Source organism: Cynocephalus volans, chromosome 17 (genome assembly GCF_027409185.1).
Source record: "Cynocephalus volans isolate mCynVol1 chromosome 17, mCynVol1.pri, whole genome shotgun sequence".
In the NCBI taxonomy this organism is placed as follows: domain Eukaryota; kingdom Metazoa; phylum Chordata; class Mammalia; order Dermoptera; family Cynocephalidae; genus Cynocephalus; species Cynocephalus volans.
In genome coordinates this window covers 19,806,573-19,819,745 of record NC_084476.1, presented here as the reverse complement: position 1 = coordinate 19,819,745, position 13,173 = coordinate 19,806,573, and the positions used below count along the sequence as shown (strand labels likewise).

Here is a 13,173-nt window from a genome sequence, read left to right as displayed (position 1 = left end):
CACTTTATTGATGGGCAAGCAAAGGCTCTGAGAGGTGGCATATGTGAGTCTCAAGTTAAGAATTAGTACATCTGGGATTCGATCCTAGGACTTTAGTGCTCAGATCTGGCACAGATTCTGCTCCAGCACACTGCCTCTCAGTCAGAGGATCTGTGCTAAGACGGAATTTTGCTTTGGATTATCTGTGGGACCTTGGAAAATATACTTCTCTTTTCTAGATACATGAGAGAATTGGTTTGGATCTCTGAGGCATTATTTTACCTAGTTCTTAGTCTACAAGTATGCACTATTTATCTAGATTTTTAAAGCATTATTATATCTGCATCCTATTATTTAATGTGTATAACATAGATCCCATTTTCAAGGTGGAAACACAATATTTGCACAATGCTGCTAAGGAGCACCAGGTGGACAAAACACAACTTGGGAATGAGTAGGAGAGTGACAAGAGAATGCACTGAGCCAAACAGGGGATATATCTCAGCCCACTACTGCCCTGACCATCCTTAGAAAGAGAACATAGAGCTTATACACATCCCTTGAAGGACAGATCACAAGACCCCCAGTATAACTCTATGCACAGCATAAGATGGCAACAGCCTAAGAGTTGGGACGGAAGAAGAGAGGGAAAGAGAAGAAGAAAAGGAGAGGGGAGGGAAGGCAGGAAGGCAGTAGGAAGGGAAGAAGAGAGGGAGAGAGGAAAAGAAAAAGGGAGAAAGGGAGAAAGGAAGGAAGGGAGGGAGGAATTCATTAGGAATTGAACTAAGTAAGGAAGGGAGAGAATAAAGGAAAGGAGAGAACCAAGAAGGCACAGAAGCATAAGGATTTTCTTGTCACGTGGATCCAGGGATGATGAGGGACCTCTAGAGAATATGAGAAGAGGCCCTGTGCTGTCTCCTGGCCAAGCAGCAGGGAGCAGGTGACGGGCCAGGGAGATGCTGAGTCAGCTCCTAGCAGCACAGAGACAAGGTGTTCAGTCCCTCAGCCCGTGAGGCTGTCACACCTGAAGTTCCTATAAAAGAAACGTGGGCAGCTTCTTGGTAATGAGAAGAGGAAGAGATAAGAAGTGAAAGAAGTTGGCAGGTAGAAGAAAACTTGAGAGCCCCCTTAGTTCTGTGAAGCATGCAAGGCAGAGAGAACACAGACTGTGGAAGGAGGCAGACCTGGGTGTGGACTCGGCTTAGCTGTGTGATCTTGGGTATGTCCCTTAACTCCTCTGAGCCCCAGTGCTCACCTGTAACTTGCAATGAGCCACATTTGTCTTTCAAATGAGCTAAGAGATGTGCCAGCACAGCACCTGGGGCCTAGTAAGTGTTCAATAAACAGTCACTGTTTTCACAGCCTCTCCCATGCCAGGATGATAAAATCAGTTGCCTTACACCTCTGCAATTCCAGCTCCTCCCATCCCCGGTTGTCCAGTTGTCCTTCCCTACGATGGGAGGAAAACACTGTGGACTCACAGTCAGTAGATCTGGGATTTGGCATCTGCTCTACCAACAACCTGCTTAGATGACCTCGATTTCTCAATGATTATACAGAAGTGTTTCATTTGGATAATGTCCTAAATTCTTTCCATTTCTGACATTTGATAATCCCAGAACCATGGTGTATCATCTTCCAAAAAGAGCTCAATGCCTCTTAGTTTCCCACAATGCAAAAGTCCTAATCTTTATCTGGCTTCTAAGTTTCTCAAGGTAAAGTACCAAATCTGATTAGTCTTTAATTTTATTTCTTTCATTTAATTACTTTAAATATTACTTCCTTTATATTTCTCCAGGAACACATTCCACAAACCCAACACTCTTCCCTTTGAACAAACTGGTCTCATGACCCATCTTGCAAACACCCCAGAATAATTAGGAGACAGAACAAAGTAGAGGAAATGGCTATGGGAGTTCCAAAGAGGGGAGACTCTATGGAAGAGGTGGCATTTGAGTTCATCAGTGAGTTCACAGATTAGTGGAATTTCAGCACCTCTCTAGTTTTGCCCAGTAGGGATTCTGGGATAAGACTTGGCAAGCCCAGTGTTCTAATGATCTGAGATCTCCTGTACACCTATGGTGTGCCAAGCACAGGGTGAGCCACTGCAGCCCCAGAGATGAAGGAGGTATGTCTGCTGCTTGTGGGGTGCACAGGCAAGCAGCACAAGACACAGGAGACACACATGTGGTCAGTCCTGATGTCCTACGCCAAGCCACTGTCATCTCTGGCCTCAACAGGCTCCTGCAGGCCTTCCTGCTTCCACCATTGCTCGCCTACAGAGCAGTCTGAGTAATTCTCTTGAAACATAAATCAGATCTTGGCACTCTTTTGCTTAAAATCCTGCATAGCTCTCCATTCACTCAGAGTCAAACCAATTCTTGACAGTAGCCTGCATGACCCTGTGTGACTCAGTTCCCCTTTTCTTCTCTGACATCCTGCCCCTGCCTTCCCCCTTGCTCATCCTGCTGTGGCCTCAGCAGCCTTCGTGCTGTCCCTGGAAGACGCCAGGTGTGCTCCGAGTTAGATCTTCACTGAGCTGTTCTCTGCCTGGAAGGTACTTTCTTCTCGGCTAACTCCTTCGTCATGTCCGTCAGGCCTCTGTTCCCATCTCTCACTTGCAATCAGCTCTTCTCACGCTACCTTATTTAATACTGAAACCAATCTCCTCCTCCCAAAACTCCTCATTCTGTTCTTCCTGTTTTATTTTTTCCCTCTTTTTCAGAGAATTTATCATTCATTCACATACTACCTAATTTGCTTAATTATTATGTTTCTTGTTTCTGTCTCTTCCCCACCTCCCACTTCCTCCACCCACCCAGGGATGTAAGCTCCCTGAATGCAGGGATCCTTGTCTTTTGTTCTCTGAGGTATCCTGAACACCTACAACAGTACCTGGCACATCACAGGTGCTCGATAGCTCTTAAGGGACTGGTTATTGTGACAATGGTCTTGGTACTGATAGTGGGTCTTGGTGCCTCTGTAAGAGAAGAGATCAGGAGAGGCTTCAAAGACAAGTTGACACTTGAATTCAGACTTAAAAGGTGAAAAGGAGTTTCCGCAAGGGATGGTGAGGCAGAATTAGAGAATGAGAAGAAAAGCCTGTTCGTATAGGACGATGAGATGAAGTATGCTCATGCACCCCATACTGCAGTAGGGATGTGAACCTGACCCTCACAACCATGGGAAACCTGTGAAGTGCTCTACAAGTGGATGGCTATTACCAGATTTGGACTTTTAATGAAATCATTGTCCATAAGTATAGAGGATGGATCAGAGAGGTAAGACTGAAGGTAGACCAGTGAGTGGACTGTTGAAATTGTCATAGAGAGAAATGGTGAGGCCCAAGCTCACCAGGGGCTGCAGCCATGGAGATGGAGAAGAGGGTCCCCCATGGTTAAACCCATAATGGTTTATAACACACAACACCTTTGTCAATTTTCTGCTGGTGTGTTCTGGTATGCCAGTGATGAAGCTACAAATATTTCAGTCCTGAATCTTACATTGTGTAGTCACCACCCACTCCTTTTCCATTCAAAAGGGAGGTCTTCGTGGGGGCTGTTGTCCAAAAGAACCAGACAGTAGGAAAAAAAGCCAGTGAAAGCAGAGAGCAAATCCTGCCAAGCACTGCTGCCTCCTCCTTCCGGGGCAGAGAGGCTGCACATTCTGCTGCCAGGAAGAAAACACAGGCTCTCTCACCATAGTTAATCTTCTGTTGCCACTAGCTGGTCAGTATGAGAACTAGGGAAGTTTCAGCTCCATAAAGGAAGCATCCCCCTCATGCTGCTCCACCCCAAAATTAGACTTGACTCTTTCTTTCCATTCCTAGAAAAGATTGGACTTATGCCCACCCACAAGAGCAGCTAGAGTGAAAGGCAATGAGGCTTCCTCTTCCCCAGAACAAAACCCATCAGCTCAGGTGCTTAGGAGAGATTGGAGCCGCCCAGCTGGATACTTGGGCAGGACAGCAAACTCAATTTCCCTAAGGAGATTATTCTCCTTAGGTTTTTTTTCCCCCCAGAGAGAGGAGGAAAGAGTGGTGTGCTTTATGATGTTCAACCAAGTTGCAGCACTGAGGTGTGTTTAAACCCAGTCCAGCACTGTGATAGAAAGAGGCACGGAGTGGGATTCAAGACCACTGGGTTTAGTCTGAACTGTAGATGCTCGAGTAGGTTTCTTCCCTTGTCTGGGCTTCAATGTTACATAAAAAATGGAGGGAGTAGATCCAACGCCCTCTGGGAGTCTGTGATGCTGGGAGCCCAGCAAACTCAGTGGTTGTGGTCATAGTTCTCAGGACTTCACACAAGTGGTCACTGTTAGTGTCCATCCTTCCCTCCCTGCCAGCACATACTTTCACACTATGCTATGGCAGACAAGGCCTAGTGCACAACCAAGCAAAGAGGTGACAAGCAGGAGCCTTTGCCTGCCAGAGGCCTGGTCAGAACTCCTGCCGCACCTGCTGTAAATTAAAATTATAAAAACGTCTTGCAGCCTGAGGGCCCCGTTCAGGAAACCAGTCAAGCTCTGGGTCACACCAAAGCTTGCAGAGCTCTGCTGTCTCGGCTGGTGTCAACGACCCCTGGAAACAGCAACTCTGGTTGACCCTGACTGAATCTGAGCCTCTGAAACAGCTCAAATGAATCCTCCCTTCTCCCTGCCTCATTACGCTCTCAGTAACATGCTACTTTCTGAGGGCAGAAAACACATTTCTCTCTGCTCTGAGTATTAAATAGGTTTCATCAGCTCTGAGCTGGCAAGAGGTGGGTGGGGTATAAATTGAGAGAAGTCAGCGGAAAAGGGAAGCAGTCTCAAATCAGAGATCACTAAACACCTTCACCCCAAGCCCTTATTAACAATATCTCAGGGACCCGGACCATCACAGCAGATGGGACCTTGAAATCTGAGTGTGGCCCAAATACCTTGTTTAGTGATAAGGGACCCCATGCCCAATCAGGGAAATAGCATACCCTGTTTTAATCCTAGCTTTGTTTTAAGACATCAAGTTCCCTCTCTTCTCCATCCCAGAATCTCTCTCTCATACATGCAGAAAAAGAACGCCGGAATTAATGCTAATGAATATTCTGTGGTCAAAAATCCCTACAGAAGAAACAGTTTACCACTATTTGTAATCACTTTTCCTCCCTGTAAATAAAACTTCAGAATCAAGCCAGAAACCAAAAAAGTATATATGGCCCAAATGTCTCCCAGCACTTGGGTCCTTTCTCTGAATGCCTGCCAAATAGCTGCCTGGTCTCTGCTTGAACACTTCCTCTGAGGTCCCGCCATCAGGGTCAGCACAGTGGGTTGTTGGACAGCTCCCTAAGACACATCCTCATCCCCTTAGTATTTGCACCTTTTGAACATTAGAATCAGAGCCCCCTCTCTCCCCCCCAAAAAGGTATATTTCTCTTTCTGTGCTGACATTTAAAGAAAGCTTCTCCAGCTCTTCATGGATTGCCCGTCTTAGGCTAAACTCCCTGCTGCCAGCAACCCTTCTGTCCGGGTACCTGGCCCCTCACTCCTCCTATAAGCTTTTTTCTTTGGTTAGCCATTTTAATCTGTATTTTAAGAAACCATTGCTGACCTGACCAAGTTGGCATCGCAGACTATGTCTTTCTCTTCCACCCAGGCAAATCGGCTTCCTGTAAAGAGCATCCTTTTGGGACAGACCTTCAGGACACTGCCACAGTTATTCAAGCAGGTGCATTTAAAGGCATACTACAGGGGCTGGCCAGTTAGCTCAATTGGTTAGAGTATGGTGCTGATAATACCAAGGTTTAGGGTTTGATCTCTGTACCGGCCAGCCACCAAAAAAATAAAGACATATTACTGAATGGTTTTTCCTTCTTCACACTCCCTTCCCCAAATACACAGCACACTCTTCTCCTGTCAGGTGTACATGGCAAAGCAAATTACTAAGAAATGTTGACAATGAGTGGTTGCTCAATTTTATTGCTTTTTCCACCTTTTGCTGAATTAAGGCAGATGGTAAACAGTCCGGCCTGGCCACTATGAAGCACAGGAAAAAGGATGACATTTCCCTACCTGTGGGCATAAAAGCTAAACCCACGAGCTGACTCCAGGGCTGCCTGGGGGTAGGTGAAGACTGAAGTGACATGCAGGTTCACCTCAGAAGCCCTGTGCTGGCAGTTGTTCCTGCTCAAATACTTTTTTTCAATTAGTCCTTCTCAACACCCCCAGGTTACCGGAAAAGTAAAACAGTCAAAAGCAAGAGGAGCTAGTTAGAGTCACTGAGTAGGTCAGGGCACTTCAAGTTCATCAAATCTTTACACCAAAGGACTATTTTAGGCTTCATCTGCCCACTCATATTACAGCACAAGGAACTGAAGCTCTCAGGGAATAAATGACTTGTTCAAGGTCACAGTGTGCCAGAGCTGAGATTTCCAGATCCTAACCAATGTTAAGTTCCCATGCTGTGTTTTAGCATTCAGCTTTTCCTCAATCTGTCTATGAAATCCTTCAAGACCTACTTTAGGTTCTTTACAGTCCAGGAAATGTTCCCAGTCTTCTCCAAGTCTGTAGAGTCGTCTTCCTTCCCTGATGGCACAGAATGTATCATCTCCATCACTCACTGGCTCCATTAAATAGAATGCCCTTGACATCTCCTGAGTCATGGAACTCTGAGCTGGTAGGGTCATTGGAGGTCATTTAACTCATGCCTCACTTGCAATCTCTCATACGTTAGCTCACCAGTGTTGCTGAAGTTCCTTTGGAGAAAGATTCTTGTCTTCTTGTTGATCGTTATACCTCTCTATCCAGCACCATTCTCTACAGAAATTGCATATTTGGTTCAGAATGCCAGTTTAGCAATTACCAAGAATATAGGTGTCTGGTAGATTGGATTCCAGTTCCAGGCCTGCCATGTACTCACAGTGTGACTTTGGACTAGGTACTTGACCTCTCTAAGAATGATTCCTCATCTGTCCAATGGGAATACCAGTAGTGCCCACTCCATGTCATTTATGTGAATTAAAAACACAAGGCAAGACTTTAGCACTACGTCAGGCTTCAATGACTATTTGCTATTCCTTGATCACTTTCAGGGAAATTCACTTTGTTAATGTCATTGGCTTACAATCAGATTCCAAAGAAGAGGCCCAGGCATAGAAACTTGGGGGAATCTTTCACATCTGAGGGAAACTTCCATCTACATAAAGCAGGCTGGAACTTGACAGGGAAAGTGGAAATACAAAGAGGAAGAGACCTAAAGAAATCTTACTTTCAGTCTGTGCATTATCAGTAACAGCCAATAATTCCAACAAGAAGGCGAACGTGGGGAGGCAGGCCAGGTATGAAGGTGACTTTTGTAAATGTGGATGGTAGGCAGTTTGTGCAAAACTACCTTGAGGTCCCCCTGCTGGACTTGGAGTAAGATGGAAATTCTCTTTTACTTGTTTGTTTGTCCCCCTTTAATGCCAGGGATGTTCTACTACCACCAACTCTGGGCCCAGGACCCAAAGCATGAGCGGAGGGCTTCAGCATACACCATCACCCCCTAGTGGTGGCTCCACAAGCCCCATTATTGGCAGAGCTTGGCATTCACCAACTTTGCACGCCCAGCTGTGGTACCAGCCATCTCCAAATCCCCTGAATTGACAAGCTACTAGTAGAAGACTCACCTAACTTGCCAGAGACAAACGCTAGGCAGGATGTTTAAAAGGTCTGGAGATGGGAGGGGGCTGCCTTGGGACCCTGGGAAAGAAATAGCCATAAATGATTCATAGTACCCTTCCCCCACCGCCGTCACCAGCACTATTTTCCAGCCAGCCTGGCCCTCCCAAAGCTCATTGTGCACTCCGTGTTTACACGCAAACAGTCGAAGACCAACACAAACAAAAAGCCCACGTCTCCCTACACAGCTCCTGCTACACCCGGCCATCTGGTGACTACCTCGCTAGCCAAATCCCAGTAGAGCGCCTTCAGCTGCCATGCCAGGGCGCTGAGGGGAGGAGGAGGAGGCAAGAACCCAATTCCCTGCATGCATGCAAAGGGCTGAGTGCTGCCAAGGAGGAGAGCACCAGGCCACTCCACAGGCAGGCAGTCCCCAGCTGCCAGGCTCAGCGTCTGTGCATCAGAGAAGGCAGAAGGCTCCAAGCAGAGGCACTGGGAGACTCTCGAGCTCACACATGGGTCCTGAGGGATGCAAGACTTCCAGCTCCTCACTCAGCTCTTCACTCACCCCAAGCTCCCAGACACCCAGCCCCTTTGAAAGTCAAAGTTAAAAATGGCAGGGACCTCCAGCTCCAGGAATTCCCGGGCACCTCTGTAGCTGGCTGGACCGGGTCCTTCACATCTTTGGGAATTGGAATGCTCCGGGGTCCTCGCTGCCAAGTCAAGTCATACCCAGGGACCGTCTCCCTTCCCCCCTCATTTGAGTGGCAATTTAGAGAAATTTCCACCCCTGACCTCACAGGGCACCAGAGTAGAGAGATCTAGAAAATGGAGAGAGAAGGGTAGGATTGAAAGTGGCGGCAAAGGGACACCTTCTCTGTCTCCAGAAGGACCCATCCCCACGAGGAGGAGGTAGGAGGTAGAAGTGAGCCTGAGGTTATCTCTGCACCCTAAGGAACCTCACGTCCACCCACATCTCCTTCCTTGGACATGGGCAACCAGACAGGTGTAGGTAGGAAAGGCGTGCGTGCGTGCGTGCGTGCGTGCGTGCGTGTGTGTGTGTGTGTGTGTGTGTGTGTGTGTGTGTGTGTGTGTGTGTGTGTGTTTGCATCGCACGCCCCGACGCGTCGCCGCGGGAAGTCCCTAGGGAAACTGCAAGGCGCTCTCCCGCCTTGCCTCCCAGAAAGCTTAGCACGCTCAGGTTACAGCCAGGCTGGAGAGCACAGGAGCCCGAAACCCGGAGGCGCAAGCTCAGCCCACGAGAGGGCCTGGCACTCGCTCAAATCCCCAGAGGCGGCCAGCATAAAAGGGAGGGGGGCTGGGGTGTCACAAAAATACATTAAAAAATATCAGGGGCTCCCAGGAGTCTAGTCCACTGATGACTCTGGGGCTTGTCAGGCAAGAAAGGAGTTGACCTCGGAGGTTCAGGCCAGGATCCTAAAGGCGCTGACCACGAAGGCCGGCCACCACAGCGATGCGTGAGCCGGATCCCGGGATGCCAAGGACCCGGGGAAGAAGAGCTCCGGAGTCTGGGGGCGAGCCCCCGGCGCCTTGCAGACGCTGCTGTTGGTCAGACTCCGACAACCAATAGGGCCCCGCGCCCCCAAGAGGGGAGGGGAGAGCGAGCGAGCCGCGAGCGCGGGAGAGCTGAGGGGAACAACGTTTTTGTAAACGCTCCCCGAGATAATTAAGCTATCAATTACCCGGGTGGGAAATCAGCCGCGCTTCCCACAGCTCCACCGAAGGGCCGACTCCTCCGGGATTCGCGCTGGGAACCAGCAGGCAGCAAGCTGCGGGCGAACTTTCTGATTAACTTTTCCCTTGGAGGCCCCCACCCCCGCCCGTTGCCTGTCCCCTCCTTTTTTCTTGCCTTTAAGTTCTTGGTATTAGTCCAGTGAGTGAGCTGCGGGGACAAACGTGCTCTCTGATGGAAGCGAGGTAGACATGCGAAGGCGGTGACGGAGACGGAGGGAGAACCTCAAAGTAGAGACCCTGGGCTCAGAATCCCAGACCTCAGCAATCACTCAGTCCTCACCAGCCCATTTCACAGATGGCCAAAACTGAGTCCCAGAACGGGAAAGCGACTTGGCCAAGGTCACACAGCCCCTGTGAAAGCCGAGCTTTCGTGGGCTGGGTGATTCTACCTGAAGCTACTCCTCTCGGATGCTGTTGGAAATCCATCTGGAAGGGCCGATGCCACAACTCTGAGGCTGGAGCGAGGGGGCGGTAACCTCGGAGGACCAGTGACCACGCCTGGAGGAGCAGAGGGCTGCTGGACCGGGAACCGGCTTTGGAGCGGGGGGACTGCCCCGTCCCCTAGCCAGAACGATTTGGGGTCTGGCGTCCGAGACGGGTCAGCGTAGAGCTCAACATCTGGACTGAGAGGCAGAGGGACGGGTTCCCACTGCGAGAGGGTTGGGACGCCCCGGGCTCTCCCGCCGCGCGCTCTCCAGGACCTCCTGCCCCACACTCCTTTCCAACCACCTGTGCGCCCTCCGGGCCCCTCAGCTGTCCTCTGCCAACCCCACTCGGCGCAGCCCGGGGCGGGGATCCCCAGGGCGTCCCCCATCCGTCCGGCCTCATTTAGGGGATCAAGGTTCCTGGGGGTCCCGGGTGTGTCGGCGCCTAGCCTTACCCAGGGTGAAGAAGGGCAGCTCCGTGTTGTCCAGGTCGTCCTGCACCGCGATGCGCCCGGGCAGCTCGTTACGCACAAAGAGCAGGAGGCGCGACTCGGTGGCGGTGCCGGCAGAGCCGGGAGAGCCCGGAGACGCGGCGGCGGCGGCGGCGGCTCCGGCCCCGGTCCCAACCCCGGCCCCGGCGCGGGCACCGCTCCAGCCGATGTCGCTCTCCCGCAGGGCGGGCAGCGTGGACACCGTGACGGTCTTGAGCCGGCACGGGCTGTCGGGCTCCCGCGAGGCGGTGGCGGTGGCGCCGGCCAGCAGCGGCGGCGGCGGTAGCAGGAGCAGGAACAGCAGCAGCAGCGGCGGCGGCGGCGGCGGCGGCCCGGGGTGGAAGCCGAGCCTCGGCCGCCCCCGGAGCCCCGAGCCGGGGCCGGGGCTGCGCCGGGCGCCGGCGGCGGCCATGGCGGGAGGGGCTGCGGTGCTGCGGGAGGCGGCGGCGGTGGCGGCGAAGAAGGAGGAAGAGGAGGCAGCGGCGGAGACGGCGGACGCCAAGGCGAACCAGGACGCCCGAGCCCAGGAGCCGAGAGAGCCGCTCGAACGCAGCCCCCAGCTCCGGGCTCCGCCTCCCGATCGGCCCTGGACCGCCCCCCCGCGCCGCCTCCCCGGGCCCCGCCGCCCGCCCCGCTCCTCTGGCTCCCCCCGCAGACCCCGAGCGCTTCGGAGGCCCCGCCCGGCCTCGTGCAAGTCCCAGTAGCTCCCTCCGCTTTCCCAGGATCCCCCAACGCCGCCCTCACAGCGTTCTTGAGCCACAATCCCCCTCCTCAAATTCCTGATACTTAGGGAACCCCCTCGCGTCTCCACTCATCCCCACAGGCTCAGCCCAGCCCTCCTAGCTTCACCCCACCCTTGGCTCAACCCAAAGGCTGCACCTGGGGCGCGCCTCAGCCCTGCCTCGCTCGAGGCCCCGCCTTCCTGGGGGTAGGGAGCGCCCCTGGATGGCCAAGACTTAACTTTGTCTCCCCTCAGGCCCAAGAACAAGTCCTGTCTTCATTCTTTTACCCTTTTCTAGTTCCTGAAATAACTTTCTGTGGCCTCAGAGCCCCTTCCCCACCCACTTGCCCACAACTCAAGCATTTATTCTCCCACTGCAAGGAATCCCCTCTGCCCTCCATCCAGGCATCAGTGGTCGGTCGCACTAACTGCTAATGGACAGAGGGGCGTCGAACTCCATCCACTAACACGCACTCCCCCACCCCACCCACCCCCCAACCCACCCCCCATCTCCCACCTCCCCACCTCCAGTCAGGACGCTCTGGCCTTTTAGCGGCCACCCTGCAAGCCAGCCCATTCACGCGCTTTTATTTTGCATCCCTGCTCCCAGCTTGGAGAGACTCTCCTTGGCTGCTTCTGCCCTCTGTGTGAAATTCCTGAAAAGGGTGCGGGGTAGAGACCTACTACTCTGTCTGCTCCTGGATCCCTGGCTTCTAGGTCCTCTGCCCAATTCCCAGAGGAGGGGTCGTCTTACCAGTTCTCCACCCCATCCCCACGCCCCCTCCTCCAAGATTCAAGTTGAGATGTAAACCTAGGTCCTCAGAAAAGGCACCCTTTGGCCTTGGGCTGATTCAGTGAGTCTCTGACCTACATACCTCAGACACTCCAGGGAGTGGTCACCTCTGCAAGGATCCAGTACTTCCCTACTCCCTACTTTTCTTCATGTTGCTTCTCTCTCTCTTCTCTCTTTCAGCTCTCCACTCATTTCCTTCTTCCTCATCTTGACTTTAATCTCATAAATGCTTTCTCCTTATAATTTGTGACCCGTTTCCCATTTCTGTCTAGCTTGCACCCCTGCACATTAACTTCTCTTCTTAGTTCGTCCCTCTTCTGCCTCTTTCCCCCTTTCCATCTTTAACCCTTCACATGAATCGCTTTTTCCTTCTCACATCACATGTTGTTTATTTCTTTCTTTCTTTTAATGATTTTGGATAAAGGCAGAATACTGAAAACCTGTTCTGTGACCTTGGACTTAACAATACAGTTTATTAAGCATTCTCCAACTGCTAGACATGTCCGTATGTTAGCTTTTATACACAACTATAACTTAATGAGATGGGTATTATGATTCCCATTTCCCATATGAGGAAACTGAGGAGGTCAGGGAAGTGAAGAGACTTTCCAAGGTCATGTAACTAATGAGCTGAAGAGCTGAGATTTGAACTCCAGGCTACAAAGCCTTGGCTATTTCCATTAAATCCCTCTGTCCTCAGTGACCTTGGAAAAGCCCACCCATCAAAGAAGCTGTAAAAGGCAAATCTACAGAGCACAGCTGGGTCTGTTTCTGCTGTGAGGTTTGTAAGGTATGCTTCTCCTGTCTCAGTTTACTAATCTGTGAAACCAAGGGGGGCGGGGGTGGGGGGTGGAATCCAGCCTTTCAAGTCCTCTGATTCTAAACCGTCTCCTGCCTCTCTGATGCCTGCTCCAGTTCATTTACTCCTGCAAAATATGTCGCCCTGCCTCCCCCAGTCTCTCCTTTGTACCCTTACAATCCGCCACTATCCTCTGCAATGGGGCTTTCTGATTCTCTATGCCCCTTTCTTCAAATATGCTGACATAGTCCATTTATAGAAGTGCACACCAGGAAAAAAGGGCTCCCTTATGTAAGGCAGAGTCTGTGCAAGTCCTTCATGGGCCTCTGGTACAAAGGCCTGTCAAATGAGACCAACACTTTCATTCATTCATTCACCACCAGATATCAAGTGTGCCTACCAGGCACTATATGGGGATGCAGAGTTGGAAAAACACAGCTCCTGCCCTTGGTGAGTTTATAATGATGGGGGGTGGGAGGCAGGGATGAGCCTGGCACAGAAATATCCTGGGTACCAGGCAGGCAGGCAGACAGACACACATATGTTTCCTATATGAGGTACCTTACAACTACTGCTTA

At 51.3% G+C, this 13,173-nt stretch overlaps 1 protein-coding gene across 3 annotated transcripts in view; it reads right to left on the bottom strand.

Annotated features, from left to right (window-relative positions):
- ASTN2 (astrotactin 2) overlaps positions 1-10,694 on the bottom strand; it is a 902,747-nt gene extending 892,053 nt beyond the window's left edge. For all 3 annotated transcript variants that reach the window (XM_063082086.1, XM_063082087.1, XM_063082088.1), the window contains exon 1: positions 10,247-10,694. In XM_063082086.1, the coding sequence (XP_062938156.1) occupies positions 10,247-10,694 (448 nt within the window). The remainder of the gene's footprint in view (positions 1-10,246) is intronic.
- Between the last annotated feature and the right edge of the window lie 2,479 nt (positions 10,695-13,173).